This window comes from Fonsecaea monophora (genome assembly GCF_001642475.1).
Source record: "Fonsecaea monophora strain CBS 269.37 chromosome Unknown Scaff26, whole genome shotgun sequence".
NCBI classification, from domain to species: Eukaryota; Fungi; Ascomycota; class Eurotiomycetes; order Chaetothyriales; family Herpotrichiellaceae; genus Fonsecaea; species Fonsecaea monophora.
The window spans coordinates 1,708-17,362 of NW_019173957.1; the positions used below are offsets into that span (position 1 = coordinate 1,708).

General features: G+C 51.4%; 5 protein-coding genes across 5 annotated transcripts; 4 read left to right on the forward strand and 1 right to left on the reverse strand.

Annotated features, from left to right (window-relative positions):
- Positions 1–468: 468 nt before the first annotated feature.
- On the forward strand, positions 469–1,035 carry AYO21_04513 (hypothetical protein; the record flags this gene model as incomplete). Its single annotated transcript, XM_022654485.1, has 1 exon — positions 469–1,035. The coding sequence occupies one exon, from the start codon at positions 469–471 to the stop codon at positions 1,033–1,035; it is 567 nt and encodes a 188-aa protein (XP_022513085.1).
- A 3,196-nt stretch (positions 1,036–4,231) lies between these two features.
- On the reverse strand, positions 4,232–6,308 carry AYO21_04514 (hypothetical protein; the record flags this gene model as incomplete). Its single annotated transcript, XM_022654486.1, has 4 exons — positions 4,232–4,426; positions 4,478–6,018; positions 6,081–6,236; positions 6,287–6,308. 4 exons carry the CDS (start codon positions 6,306–6,308, stop codon positions 4,232–4,234), a joined length of 1,914 nt encoding a protein of 637 aa, XP_022513086.1.
- Positions 6,309–6,979: 671 nt separating this feature from the next.
- AYO21_04515 (hypothetical protein) lies at positions 6,980–8,959 on the forward strand (the record flags this gene model as incomplete). The annotated part of the gene is made up of 2 exons (XM_022654487.1): positions 6,980–8,839; positions 8,891–8,959. 2 exons carry the CDS (start codon positions 6,980–6,982, stop codon positions 8,957–8,959), a joined length of 1,929 nt encoding a protein of 642 aa, XP_022513087.1.
- A 1,152-nt stretch (positions 8,960–10,111) lies between these two features.
- Positions 10,112–10,688, forward strand: AYO21_04516 (hypothetical protein; the record flags this gene model as incomplete). The annotated part of the gene is made up of 3 exons (XM_022654488.1): positions 10,112–10,485; positions 10,545–10,612; positions 10,672–10,688. The coding sequence occupies 3 exons, from the start codon at positions 10,112–10,114 to the stop codon at positions 10,686–10,688; spliced, it is 459 nt and encodes a 152-aa protein (XP_022513088.1).
- Positions 10,689–11,293: 605 nt separating this feature from the next.
- On the forward strand, positions 11,294–14,500 carry AYO21_04517 (glycine dehydrogenase; the record flags this gene model as incomplete). The annotated part of the gene is made up of 1 exon (XM_022654489.1): positions 11,294–14,500. The coding sequence occupies one exon, from the start codon at positions 11,294–11,296 to the stop codon at positions 14,498–14,500; it is 3,207 nt and encodes a 1,068-aa protein (XP_022513089.1).
- Positions 14,501–15,655: the final 1,155 nt, after the last annotated feature.

The window sequence follows — 15,655 nt, forward strand, 5'->3', positions numbered from 1 at the left end:
AATCGGATCTGCGACATGTGTGATCCCACACCTACGAGATTAGGAAGGGGGAGGGCGGTGAGTTGAAAGAAGCAAACAACAACTCAGGATCTTAAACAGGTGGTGTACAAGACGATGACAAGCATGACGAGTCGGTGCATGAGTGGGCATTCGGACACTTCCCGAGAAGGAATTGCGGGAATTGGTCACTATGATTACTTTACAGAAATCAAACTGTCGCTCATCTACTGTATACTACTTCGAGATATCACTACGGCGAGCAATACCATCTCTAGCCTAGGGATCTGCAAGCTGCCCGCGAGCCTCACATATGACCTTGGAAGAGAGAAAGATACAACAGTTGAGAGAGGGTGGCTAGGAGGATGCCCTGTCCCTATAAAGGCCGATAGCCTTCGCAACCAAGAACACTCCCAAGCAAAGCAGTCATCATATATTTGAATCAGCAGAACTCGGTGTTGCAAAGTCATCATGCAATTCATCCTTGGCCAATACGTCTTGGTCGCCTTGTTGCCGCACTTTTGGGGCGTGCGAGCAGTTCCCGGCACCGCCAACATTGTCCTGTTTCAACAAGCCAATCTGTGTGGAGGAGGCACATCGGCGACTGTTAACGACCTGGACCCAGGTCTGTGCGCGGACTTTGGCTTCTTTGGCGCCTGTATGGTCGCAATACCTCAGTCCCCGACCTCACCTTTCACAGCTGCCGCCTTTCGGACCGGCAGCTGCCAGAATGAGCTGGAGCAAGCACAAGCATTCGTATGCATATGCCCTACGGGTGATGCCTCGATAAGGGGAGCGAAATGGCTACAAGCGACCAACGTCCCGGGCAAACGAGACCTCGGGTCGTCGAACTGCACCACTGTCAAGCCCGACACCTTCACGCACACCGAGAACGGAGTGCAACATGTCGTTCGCAGCGCTGACAGCCCCGACATTGTGGCAAGCATCTTGCAGGGATTGGAAGACGGATCTCTCACCGACGAGGACCTCAAGAAAACAATCCTCAGCTTCGGTGTCAAGACACAACTCTCCGACTGACCAACTATCACCGGTTGACGCGAGCGCGAGGGTCATGACAGTAAGCCTTCAGACCGAATCAGACACCTCAAAAGGACCGACCATACCGACACATGGCCTGATTTCTGTTACGTCCTGCGCCGCGCAACCAACCATCAGACAGGGTCCAGGGTGGACGAAGGAATCGAGTGTAGAGGACAGTCTTAGATCCAGCACCTCAATTTACCATGTTATTCTCTCGTGAGGCAGAAAATAAAAGAACCATCTTGACAATATCCTCATCCTGTGAAGGCCCCGTGCTAGCTTTCCTCGTCTCGATTGGCGTGACAAGGTTGGAAGATCCGACACTAACGAACATCAGGATGCGCCAAATGGCATTTCGAGAACCGTATGCCTATATGTAATGAGAGTTTGGGGGAAACGGATCCACCCTGTTCGAAAAGGCATGTGAATCCAAGAGGTCGCGGAACCGATCAAATGAGCTGCCCTCCCTCACACTCTGTTCGTCGTTTGCCCAAGTATCTCGGAGCCATGCCTGTTACAAGAGAGCGTAGCTAGTTTTCACCCCCACTACTGTAGCCTGGTAGTTCCCCGTCTTCGGCCTCTCTACTCCTCCAACTGCTGGCTTTGACAGGAGCAAACAGAAAGCAGTTCGCTCCCCGGGTTCTTCGGCTTTCTCTGCTGTGCATGTGGCAGAAGCATTGGAGACGGTTGCCCGACTGGGAGGCGAACGGGCAGGGACTGTCAAAGCCCAAATCTTCCGAGGAGGTTCGCCTGAGGAAGAAAAATTCTGCATACCGGAAGGATGCAGTATGGGAGATACTAGACATCACGTTACGTCGGCGGAAAGCAGAGCGGTAGAAGCTCAGAAGTACATATGTCGCGGACAATGCAGATATGACCTTGCATCCAATCACCCTTCGGTCGGTGGGAATCAACTCCCTCTGAGTCCAAAGGCTGCCATGGCAATCGATGTGCCTGATGTTCTGATGAGCTTTTCAGTCCCGCAATGCCTGACCGCTACCCGATCTATGGAGCAATGGTGTTGAGATCCTCCATGATGTGGCAACTTCAGGGTTTCTAGCCCGTATCTCTGCCTCGGAAATTAGTCTCGGCATTAGCTGGTAGTATCTCATCTGACAATGATCCAGTCTCCCACACCATTCGAGGGATCTGGCATGGAATCAACCACAGTCTAGTGAGACACATGAGACGTGAAGCACGAAAGCATTGGAGGCCAAGTGGCGATGCTTGCTTCTCCTAGCATGTTCTATACTGGAGGGACATGGATAGCTAACTAGTGTGCGCCCCGTGATGGTGCTGAAGGAGCTCTACTGACGAGATCATCAACATCTTATAGGTATCTCCATGGCTGGTGTGGACAAGTGGTTTCAACCACCTTCTAAGCAGGGACAACAGGACCAAGAACAACAAATTTTCGAACCATGTCCCTCCCACCTGGTTCCTTCTGGCGGATTCTGGACTTCAAAGCCCACACGGACTCACTGATCCACCTCCTTGGATAGGCAAGGATTAACCTCACACCAGCAAGAATGCGACCGAGTCTTCGTTGATCCTGAACAACCTTGAGCCCTCGAGCGGAATTCGCGCAGTATTCTACTGGCCCCCTGAAGTTACAAAGGAAGAGAATCATCCCTCCGAGGATCCCGGGCAATGCTCCGTGGGAAATTACAATACAACCCTTGCTGTGTCCGCTAGGATATAACGGCACATGGATTTGCAGGAGGAGTAGGTATGTGTATATGGCATCAGCATGCCGCACTGATGTCGACCCGCTCATACTTCGAATACACCTCGACTATAGATTTCGCGATACTCTTTGGCAGTAACACCGAGAGAGATCTACTTCAACAGCGGGTTTGGCTCCACGCTCGACAAGGACACCTTTGGAAATGCCGGCCTGGAGATCTTGGATAGCTGTAAGTTTTTGTCATTCTGAAGAATTTGGGGACTTTGACATGCCTCCTCTCAACCTGTCCGTGTGCCGAGGAGGTTCAAGGAGTGGCTTGTCGAGACTAACTGTTGTCTTTTTGTACAGGTTGGACACAGAGCTAGCAGAAAAATAATCTAGCGAGTGCCGGGACCCATATCTTGACTATTGGCGATGAAGTAGCAGGTGGTGTGTGCATGCTGAACATCAATGGGAATACGGGTTGTCCTACCTAGGTTCATGTGGCGACCGCTTCCACAGAAGTCACCGAGACTAGCCAGAGAGGGGCTGAGAGCTGGGTCAAGAGGGAAAGCGCCGGACATGAAAAGGAATCAGGAAAGAGAGGCGGTCAAGTAGCAGAAAGAACCACACTTGCCGGCATGTAAACTGTCGTCAGACCCTTGGAATGCCTCGTTGATAGGTACTTGCCAGTACCACCTATCGTTTCCTCCTAAATGAGAACCACGGTCATTACAATCTCAGAGAACAGATTTGTTGTACACCCCTCTCTGCATTTTAAGAATCCAACCCATCAAAGTCGGACGCCCGACCTGGAAGCCCATACCGAATGACAATTTGCTTTTTACTGCCCGGTCTAGGGGATGCATATTGTGGTCGTGGCTGCTGAGGGCATAGACAGAGCGAGATGTGATTGGGATTCTAGGCGTTACAATCTTGTCACTTGTACAGAGTGAAAACGTTGAAGGACATTTCTGATGCTCCGGCCCGGCGCCAAGTCGGAGCGGTGCGAGCCTTTGCGGCGGGCCGCCAAAGCCAAGGTCAAGATGAGATATCTCGCCACGCTCGCCAAGGGCACACGTTCCCCGTACTCTTGTACTTGTAAGCGGGATATCACCGAGTACTCGTATTGTATTGGCAGCTCCTGCAGAAAAGGGCAACACAGCTATTGAAACCCGTCTCTCTATGTGCTCAAGATCAAATCGTGAGGGCCAGCTCTAGCGTTTGAGACTGGAGCCATCAGGGCCGTCCATGCCCAAACGCTCACAGGAAGAAATGAAGCATGTGCAGCAGTTCAGTGATCCAGCAGAATTGCTTTCCCAGCACTTTGAAAGTCCCATCCGATGTCAATCTCCAAACCGAAGCAACGAGATACTGATTGACTCGCCACATTGACAAAGGTGTTGTTATTCCTATCCCTGGAAGGAAAGTCCCTGGCCACGGCTGCCACCAGTCCGCGACATGCAGCTTTCATTCATAGACCGTTTCATTGCTCATTACATGAGAAACAAGAACACGCCGAGGTCTCTATTGAATGCGATCGAACGCGGGGTCCCGAACACTACCACCTGCGTCACCAAGTCCAGCGACTGGTCGGTTGTATGACCATCCTGCAAATTGTTGTTGCATAGTCTGCGACAGCACAGGCCCTTCGACGTAAGAATCTTTGGGCACTTCGGACGTGAATTCCTTGTCAAAGTTGGCGGTGTCTCGTGCATCAACCTGAGACACATGTTAGCGACAGCTTCTAGAGACATCAGTTCTCACACTTACCACATTCGGCTTGAAGCTGGGTTCATATTTTCTCTGCAGGAGTTTCCTCCAGTCAATGCCGGCAAAGAAGTGGTGGGCTTTGATCTCAGCCGCTCCGCCTGCTCCCAACCGACGCTCAGGATTGCGGTCAAGCAGCTTTTGAAGGAGATCCTTCGCCGCTGCGGGAACGATCTCAGGACCAGGGAAGTGCAACGGTTCTTGTAGAATCTTGCGGTACATTTCGTTGGTGTTCTCATCGTAGAAGGGTGGGAGTCCAGTAAGCATCTCGTATAAGAGGACGCCCAAAGTCCACCAATCGACCGTCTTCGTGTACCCGTGTCCAAGGAGAAGTTCTGGGGCCAGATACTCGGGGGTTCCGCAGAACGTGTTGGTTCGGTCTTCATCCTTCATATCCAGCTTGCACAGCCCGAAGTCGCACAAGGCAATATGACCGGTATAATCCAGCAGGATATTTTCTGGCTTCAAATCTCTGTAGATGACCTTGAAACCGTGAAGACACTCCAATGCACACAACAGCTCTGCGGTGTAAAACCTGGAGCGGTTGATATCGAATCGCTGTTCCTTTTGGAGGTGATGGAATAGCTCACCTCCGTTGACAAAGGCCAGGACGAAATAGAGCTTGTCAGGGGACTGGAACGAGAATTTAAGTGGAGTGATGAAGGGGTTGTTGATCTGCGCCAGCACTGATCTTTCTGCAAGAGTATGCGCAACTTCGGACCGAGAGATGATGTGAGCCTTTCGGATGGTCTTGAGAGCGTAGATCCGCCCGGTGTCTTTCTTCATCACTTGCATGACTTTGCCGAAACTGCCTCTTCCTACAACCTTCAAGAGCTCGAAGTCGTCAATCTTGAGGCTGCCTTGTCGGTTCTCGACATAGTTCACGCCAACCTTGATGGAGCCGGTTCCAAATTGAATGTCCAGCCACTCGGTCCCGAGCTGGCCGGCTTGCTTTTCCTGGGATAAAAACGCAGCCTCCGCCTTTTCATTCTCCTTCTTGCTCTTCTTTGGATCCGCCACGAATTGGCGGGCTTCCTCGAACCTCGGGGTGACCCTAGCGCCACCAAGGAATATATCTTCACTTCTACCAACCCCAGGTCTGGCGGCCGGATTACGTAGGTATAGCTGGACGCTGAGCTCGCACACTCGTGACACGTCGAACTTGAAAGAGGTGTTGTCACCTGCCCACAACGGGTTCTCTGGGGTACCAGAGACGGCATCGACAAACACTTGCAGCTTATCGAAGTCGAGAAGAGCATAAGGCAAGTACTTGCTGCTGTATCTTCCGTGAATCGTGGGTGCAGCATTGATTCCAGCGTGAGTTGAGACTGGCCGGTTCGGAGGTGCATATGATCCCGCAACAGACCCAGACGCATATGACGAACTTGGTCTGACTGAACCCGAGGTTCCCGAGCCATAATAATTGTTAAATACTGATTGGTATTGTTGTGGCAAGGAGAATCCTTTGCCCTCATGCAAAGTGACTATCAGGATTCCAGGTTTGGTCGTCTGGACAGGGGGGGAAGTGAGCTGTTCGGAAGCAGCTAGTTGGTGTCAGTAAGGAAGGCAGAGAACAAATAAGTGGGATTCAAAGCGATTTACTGACCGATGCCATTTGCTGAAGTGGTGCTAGTATTGCTCTGGGTTGTTGACAACTCTGGTGAGTCTGTAGCAGGGGAAGCATCTTCTGGCTTGACAGTAGAGGTGGACGTGGATCGACCAAAGCCACTTGTGAGAGGGGCCAGGTGAGTGTCCTTCAATTCTATCTCTTTGTCAATTTTATTCCATCGGAGCGCCGTTACATCAACCTACTCTTTGTCAATCTCCACGACATCTTCGAGCGTTATACCTCCGCTGAGACCTCGATAGCTGATGATGATGGACCGAGAGCCACCGCTCAATGAGGCAGATGAATAGCCTACTATAGAAAGGTGAAGTATCAATATGGTGCTGCAGGCACAGCCTTAGGGTGTGTTGTTGACCGACAATATTTCCAAGGAGCGCAGGTTTCCGTTGTAGACAATCGGTGAAAGGAGGGGTTGCGAGTGTGGCACAACGAGCACCTGAAGGTAACCGAGGCGAAGACGAGGTGAAGTCGTTAAGGAGCGTTGAGAAGTGGTGAGTGTTCTGCAGTCAAGGATGAAGGGAGGCAAAGATGGATGCTGATGAATAACAGAAGATCGCAGGACTGGACTTGTTTTGTTTGGTGAATCCGAGTTGCACAACAGCACACCAGGTCGATACGGCCGGGGCCTGAGTTTCACCTTTCGGGGCGAAGTGTGGGTGGTGATGCGACTACTGAAGCCCTCCACACTACCTGGAAACTAAGGTGTCACAGCGGGTGGGAGACTGGGAATCGAGGGCGGCGCAGGCTGCTGAGTGGGCTTTTAGTCCCTTATTCAGCCAAAGGCGGAACAAGACCCGGGCAGACATCGGCCTGAAACTGAGCCGTCACTGGCCGTGTGAAGGCGAATCCATGGTCACGTGAACTCGACCTAAGCGGAAATGGCTTCTTGGCGCGCTGCGGCTGGTGGTGTTGGTGGCGGATATGAGCCCCCAACTTTGAACGTCAGTCGTACAACAACCAACCTGATATCCCTGCCTGCAAAGCCATCCTCACGGCCATCAACACCTAAAGTACGCTCAAAGCCTGTCCGAAGTACTCGCAAACCCATCCGCCATACCGCTGACTACTTTGAGTCCGATTCCGAGCGCTCTGCGTCACCAACTGCGCCTCGACGACCTCGAGACCCACCGGCTGACTCTGCCTGCGAGGACGCGACAATCCCTACTGAGTACGCGCAATATCTTTCTTCTGATTCCGATCTCGAGGAAGATGCTCGTATTGAGAGAAGCATGGGTGTCATAAGGAAAAATGCAGCCTCGCGCGGCGGCGACGGTGGCACCAAATACCACTGCGATGTTTGCTCTATCGATATCACCTCCACCGTCCGCATATCCTGCGCAAATCCCGCTTGTCGCGAATACGATCTGTGTGTACCCTGTTTTGCTCGCGGAGAGCACTCTAAAAATCACGATCCCCGCACGCATGAATACCATGTCGTGGAACAGAACTCGATCCCCATTTATACAGAGGACTGGGGTGCCGATGAAGAACTGTTACTGCTCGAAGGCTCCGAGAGGTATGGACTCGGTTCGTGGGCCGACGTAGCAGAGCATATTGGAGGGTATCGAGAGAAGGACGAAGTTCGCGACCACTACATCAACACCTATATCAACAGTTCGCGGTTCCCTCTCCCTGAACTGGCCGATCCTGCAGACACCCGACTATTTGAACGTATACCCAAGGATGAATTCCAAGCGCGCAAAAAGCGGCGCATTGAAGAACGTAAGGAAGCGGCGAAGTCAGCTCCCCCTGCCACGCCTAAGCAGAAACCCACTGCCTCGGTACCAGCTTGTCACGAGGTGCAAGGTTTCATGCCTGGTCGTCTAGAATTTGAGACCGAGTTTGCCAATGACGCCGAAGAAGCAGTTCAGCATATGTCCTTCGAGCCTGGTGATGGTCTTGACCCTGTCACAGGACAGATGGATGAGGAGACCACGTTGAAAATGACAGTCTTCGACATCTACAACTCTAGACTAAAAGCGAGAACGGACCGAAAACGAATTATTTTCGAGCACAACTTACTAGAATACAAAAAGAACCAGCTTATTGATAAGAAGAGAACGAAGGAGGAGAAAGATTTGCTTCACAGAGCCAAGCCTTTTGCCCGAATGATGAACCACGAAGATTTCGAGGCATTGAATAGGGACCTCCTTCTTGAGCACAACTTGCGCATTGCCATTTCTCAGTTACAGGAATGGAAGCAGATGGGTATTAGCGACTTGAGAGGTGGCGAGAAATACGAAGCTGATAAACAAGCCCGTGCTCTACGGAATCAACCCCAGGGACAGTTTGACAGGATGCCTCAGATACCTAAGAAGGGCAGCCAAATCCAACAACCCGATCTGCCCACAGAAGCATCCAAGTTGACCACACCCGAATTGCCTCTCCGGTTTCAGCGCAAACAGAAAACGGTACCTCAGTTCGCTGACAGTCAGCCCGCCGTGCAGAACGACTTTGATAAACTCTTTGCGGAGGCCGGCGGTCCAGACAGTTCTGCAGGTCCGAAACCTAAAGTTCGCTATGTGGTGCAGCCTTTGAATGGGACGACCCCATGGAAGTTGGAAGAGGATAAAGCGTATGCTCCTGATCTGCAGCTCTTGAGCGAGGAAGAAATTCAATTGTGCAACACACTCCATATTCGACCGAAGCCATATCTTGCACTCAAAGAAGGCTTATTGAAGGAAGCCATGAAACAAGGCGGGCAGATGAAGAAAAAGGAGGCTCGGGGAGTCTGCAGGGTAAGTAGATCGCTTTCTTATCATGGGCGCTGTTACTGACCGATGGGTTAGATCGATGTCAATAAAGCTAATCGCATATTCGATTTCATGATACACTCTGGGTGGATTGCAAAGGCGTGATGAAGGGAAACATGTCAAACATTGCTCTCCCAACCATTCGGCAGCTCCACGAAACCAACTTGTTCTATCAGTATATATGGACTCGGCCGATCTGGAAGTTGAAGGGAAAAGCAATAGACTCTCCTGGAGAGGATTCTTCTACCACTGGCTTTAGTGCTACAACCAGGTATCCAATTATCCCGAGTACTGCTCCGAGTCGAGTCACGTGATTTCTCATCACAACAATTCTGGCACGTGACTTGTTAGGACCCTGAGCCAAAGACTCAAAACAGAACAAACAGCACAGACGCCACCAGACGCCACCTCGATGCTGACGTCACCACAATCGCGGTCACTCGCACCCAACTGGTCTCCAGGTCTCCAACTGTGCCCAACTGAAACATGCCAATTCTTTGGGAGTGTTGAAGGAGTGTTCAATTCTTGATAATTGCAAAACAGGCATGTTGTCTCGCGAGGCTACAGCCGTCGGAGCTTGGGATTCAGTTGTGGAGGATTGATGCGGGCTGAATCAACCTATCAGACGGTGTAGACTAGTGCTCCCGCTCAAAACCATCGAGATATCTCTCCCGATCTTTACAATTCCCTCTGAACTTTCTTAATGCAAAACCTGTTAATACAACTAGTGGATTGGATGAAGGAGTCGCCTCTTCAGCCACGGGATCACCAGATCGCCATAAGCTTGGACTTGTTCAGCGCGCTAGCCTTCCGCTAAATCTCCCAAGATGTAGGTGCCGTCGTCACTGCACGGTCTGGACGCGCCTGATACGACGAAGCAAGTTATCTGAAGCTATCAGGGTGTGCAGGGTCCAGGTCTGTCTTCCCCAGAATGTGAGACCAACACCTCGATCTATGACCCTGGTGGCTCTAGTTGCCGACGTTTGGCGTCATTTGGATTGCTCAGGGCTAAAAAGGCTGACGATCACTCCCTTTTCCTGAGCCTCGTCCACATTGCTACGTCACACGGGCATTCAAAACCTGATTCTGGGACAACACCATCATCTATAGAATGGCATAGGACACAAGCATTTAAAATGCGAGCCATAGCACATCCTCAAAACAGCAGCCATCGCCTTCAATCGAACCATTTTGGACATTACCTCGTAAAATCCTTAGGCAAATCTACATTACACAACCTCTCACTCACCAATCAAGATGCCTCTCTTTGGAAACAAGACCACACAGCCAACTCCCGCCCAAACAACTGCACCCAGACACTCAAACTCATCGGCCGACGGCAGCCCACGGCGAGGCTTTTTCAACCGCCGTCGTTCCTCCTCCGCCTCGTCCTCTGATTTCGACTCGCATAATCGTCGTGGTGGTTCCAAAGTCTCTCGTGGTTCGACCCGGGGCTCTGGCGGATTGTTCCACCGTAATCACGAAGACCCGTCCATCGTTTCCGCACGTGAGCGAGTCCTTCAGGCCGAGACTGCTGAGAGAGAGGCGGATCGCGCTCTTGTCCAGGCAAAAGCCGCTGTGAGGGAGGCAAGAGACCGTGTCAAGATGCTTGAGCGCGAGGCTGAGGAAGAGTAAGCATCTCCCATCAGTCGAGACAATTCTTCAACAGGAATATTGACATAGTTGACAGGGCTCGTCTGGCGAAAATCAAGCAGCACCAAGCCAAAGACATTTCGAAGAGAGCTAAGCCTCTTGGACGTAAGTTTGACCACGACCGACTGAACATGGAAAATTGGTCACGCTGACATATATTTCAGGTCACGACCGTTATTGAGTAACATTTTTTAAGGATAGAACAAATGCATCGGAATAGCAGCTGTGGTAGAAGGTGTTGGTTGCGGGCAAGCATGTCAGTCGCCGTTATGAAGCGTGTGTAACAATATTTTCCTAGATATCCCTTTGCATGTAACACCACAACGAATTTTAGCGTTCTACTGAGTAAACAAGACTTTGAAACAAACGCTATTAATATCATTTTCGTGATCTCGCCCATATTCGGAACCCTTCAAGCAGAATCATTCCATGCTCAAGGGTTTCTCCCGTTGTTCAGATCTCTATGATTGGCCTTTCATCGAACGCTATCATGTTATCGGGACGTGGCTTAGCAAATCAAGAGCTTTATCCACTTGCATCACCCACAGCCTTGAACCCCTGCAAGCTTTGGGTCCAGGTGCGGTCACTAGTCCGCGTGCTTTTCCTCCGATGCATTATTTTTCCACAGATAGGTGGTATGTTGGGGTCACCGCTGTCTACGTTCAATAACTGCGACTCTCCTGGTTCTTTGGTCTTTCTCTTCTTTTCTCAGTCGTCCTTCTGTTGCTTCGTCGACGGTTTCAATGCAGTTGTCGTAGCCCACTATCTTGCCTGAGGCCCACCACCATGGCCAACCAAACCATTGTCCTACCCCGCGCCACCCGTTCTGTCAACCGACTCCTACGTTCGCAGATCCTACGAGGTGATACTGCTCGGATATGCAAGAGATGTATTTCTACGGTGCAACACCGCAATGAGCAGGATGGACCTGATTCCTTGACCTTTTCCGAACGGGCGCCGTTCTTGGCCCAGAATGAGCTGTTCAGTCGACGCCATATCGGTCCGTCTCCTGAGGACGAGACGGAGATGCTCAAGACACTCGATCCTCCGGTCAAGGATCTCGAAGACTTCATCCAACAGTCTCTGCCTCAGGGGATCCGACAGAAGGGCGCTATTGGGCTCATGGATGCACAAGGGAGACATAACGTCAAAGGACGCAGTGAGAAACAAGTGCAAAGTGAGCTGAATAAACTGGCAAAACTGAACACACTCTCGCGCAATTTCATAGGCGCTGGATACTATGGGACAACTACTCCACCGGTTATCACGAGAAATATCCTGGAAAATCCGGCGTGGTACACTAGTTATACCCCGTATCAGGCGGAGATCAGCCAGGGTCGTTTGGAATCGCTGTTGAATTTCCAAACCCTTGTGACCGATCTCACGGGCCTTGCGATCGCCAACGCATCTGTCCTCGATGAAGGCACTGCTGCTGCTGAAGCTATGACCCTGTCCATGAATGCTCTCTCCACCTCCCGACTGCGGGCACCGGGTAAGACATTTGTTGTCTCAAGCCTTTGCCATCCTCAAACCATCGCAGTTCTGGAGGCGAGGGCAGCAGGATTCGGTATAAAGATCGTGGTGGGTGACATTTTGGAGAACGACTGTCAGCTTGTCAAAAGCCAGGGAAAGAACTTGGTTGGCGTTCTCGCACAATATCCTGACACCACTGGAGGCGTCTTCGACTTTCAGAATCTGGCAGACGTTGTACACTCCGCCGATTCCACCTTCTGTGTCGCGACTGACCTGCTCGCTCTCACTCTCTTGAAAGCACCGGGAGAATTTGGTGCCGATGTCGCCTTTGGAAGTGCACAGCGATTTGGTGTGCCAATGGGTTTTGGCGGTCCGCATGCTGCCTTCTTTGCTTGCAATGAGAAACACAAACGGAAAATTCCTGGTCGACTTGTCGGTGTGTCCAAAGATCGACTCGGCAACCGCGCTCTCCGTCTCGCCCTCCAAACTCGGGAGCAACACATCCGTCGAGAAAAGGCTACCAGCAATATTTGCACTGCTCAAGCACTCCTTGCTAACATGAGCGCGTTCTATGCTATTTATCACGGACCAGAGGGCTTGAAAAACATCGCTCATCGGATCTGGGCCATGGCTAAATTTGTCCAAATGTTGATAGAGAAGCACAGCAAGACCCTCAAAGTCGTCACCAAAGGTGTTGGCGACGATGGCGCGGTGCTCTTTGACACTGTTACCCTAGAAGCGCAGGACAACGATGCATATGAGAAGCTACTGGCTCGAGCTTCCAAACAGGGAGTGAGCCTACGAACAAATGTTCCCGGAAGTACTCCAGGTAAACCACGGCTCGCTTTCTCGATTGACGAAGCGACTGGCAGCAAGAATCTCGTCAAACTGGCCAATGTTCTTGGAATCAAGGACAGTGACGTCGCAGCTGCTTTACAAGACTCGCAAATCCTGTCGAGGGTTAATAAACGGAATGTTGCGCATACACTGCAGAGATCAAGTCCCTTTTTGACCCATCCTGTCTTTAATCAACATCACTCAGAAACTGAACTGCTTCGATATATGCACCATCTCCAGTCAAAAGACCTGTCCCTTGTTCACTCGATGATCCCACTAGGTTCCTGTACTATGAAACTCAACGGCACTACAGAGATGCTACCTGTGTCTAATGTTGGTTGGTCTGCACTTCACCCCTTCGCTACCGGTGCAGATGGCTACAAGGCTCTCATTGAGAGGCTCTCCAACAATCTGGCGACAATCACCGGTATGGATGCCGTCAGTCTACAGCCAAATTCGGGCGCACAGGGTGAGTTTACTGGTCTCCGGGTCATCGAGAAGTATCACGCCACCAGAGGCCAGAGTCAGCGGAAGGTATGCTTGATCCCCGTCTCCGCTCACGGAACGAACCCTGCATCTGCGGCCATGGCTGGAATGAAAGTTGTCCCATTGAAATGCGACACGAAGACCGGCAATCTGGATATCAAGGACCTCAAGGAGAAATGCGAAAAACACAAAGATGACCTGGCTGCAATTATGGTTACATACCCGAGTACTTTTGGTGTTTTCGAACCAGCAATCAAGGAAGTTTGTCAGATTGTGCACGAACACGGCGGTCAAGTTTACATGGACGGTGCCAACCTCAATGCTCAAATCGGCCTGTGCAACCCCGGCGAAATTGGAGCTGATGTGTGCCATCTGAACCTGCACAAGACTTTCTGTATTCCCCACGGAGGTGGTGGACCTGGCGTGGGACCGATCGCGGTCAAGGATCACCTTCAACCATTCTTACCTACTCATCCTCTTGTGGATCCCCACCCTGGTCCAGATCGAGCCAGGACAGCCATCTCTCCAGTAAGCTCTGCGCCCTGGGGCAGTGCTCTCATTCTACCTATCAGTTATGCCTATATCCAACTTATGGGTAGTGAAGGACTGAAGCATGGGACGGAAATGGCACTACTGAATGCAAATTACATCATGTCACGCCTCAGGCCACACTATCCCATTGTCTATACCAACGCCAACGGACGGTGTGCACACGAATTCATTCTGGACGCAAGAGGATTCAAGGCGACGTCGGGTATTGAGGCCATCGACATCGCCAAGCGGCTGCAAGACTACGGTTTCCACGCCCCTACCATGAGCTGGCCAGTGGCAAACACTCTCATGATTGAACCTACGGAGTCGGAATCGAAGGAGGAGCTTGACCGATTCTGCGATGCGTTGATCGAAATCAGACAGGAGATCAAAGCTATCGAAGACGGAGAAATGCCTCGAGAGGGTAACGTCCTCAAGATGTCGCCGCATCCACAACAAGATCTGATGCGAAATGACTGGGATCGGCCGTACAGCCGTGAGCAAGCGGCATACCCTCTGCCGTGGCTGCGGGAGAAGAAATTCTGGCCCACGGTCGCCCGAGTTGACGACGCCTATGGAGATACCAACCTTTTCTGCACTTGTACTCCTGTTGAAGGGTTTGAGCAGGAAGGTCTCACGGGACTCGAAGCACCGGTGCCTACATAATTGAAGCTGCGAATCCATTCAATTTACGGAGTTATGTGGTTGGAGAAAACAATCGGCAATATGGAAAAGCTTTGATCGGAGTTCAACATTCTGGTCTATCGTGGCTCAAACATGAAGGCATTTTCTTGATTATCATAGGTATGTTACAAGGATTCGGCGGAAGCAACGGTTCAACCTGCACCGAATAGTACTCACGACATCTTTCTTGGTGGTTTGTGTTGATTTCCGGAAAGTCTTGGATGTCGAAGGCAATAGCATGGTTTTGCGCAGGGACTGGTGTTTCTATTTACAGTTCTGCTCTATGGCTGAGGTGCTCAAATGCTCTGACAGGTCTCGACATATATATCAAGGGTTGATGTAATGCATGATGGGAAATGAAGTCAACAACAGTATTTGTTGTCGACTTGAAAACAACTGCACTGTTGACTGATGAGGTTGTCTCGTGAGACACTGCAAGGATCAGTACAGCCGGCGATATCATGGCGTATGACAATTCCTTTGCACCTTATCTGTTTCAGTCTTCCTGCCCACCTCCTTGCCTTGTGGTTCTTGTGCTAGCATCTTTGTGCTGTTGTTGTCAGGCGTGTAACTTGTCGACTTTCGACTTCCGAGTCTTTTTCTGACTGACCTGACTTTCCCCCATGCCTTGGACCTACATACTATAGTTCCATCCTCCGTCCTCCCGAGAGGTCACCCACCCCGCCTTGTCCCTTATCTCTGGTCCGTGGTCCCTTCTCCTTCATCTCCCGTGGACATATGTTCGAGGGGGGATTTAGAACCTCTTCGCCCCACCCTTCCACTGCCCGGCATCCTCGACGCCGCGGGCCACCTTGCGCGCGCCGTTCTCGACGCCCGTCAACGCGTTGGCGAGTCCGTCCCCGAGGGGTTTCCCCGCGCTGCCCGTCGCGCCCGTGATGGTGTCGCCGATCCCGCGGCCCGCGGCGCCGGTGATGCCCCCGACGGTGCGGGTGAGGCCGCCGATGGTGTTCTACGTTATCTAGTCAGTCGGGTAGTCAGGATGGAAAAGGTGGAGGGTGGGGAGGGAGTGTAGAAGAACACGGACAAGAGAGGGTCTCAGAAAGGGGAAAGGACAAGAGGAATAGAATAGAATAGAGTGGAGTAGAGTGGAAAACGTACCCCAACGGTAGAAGTGAC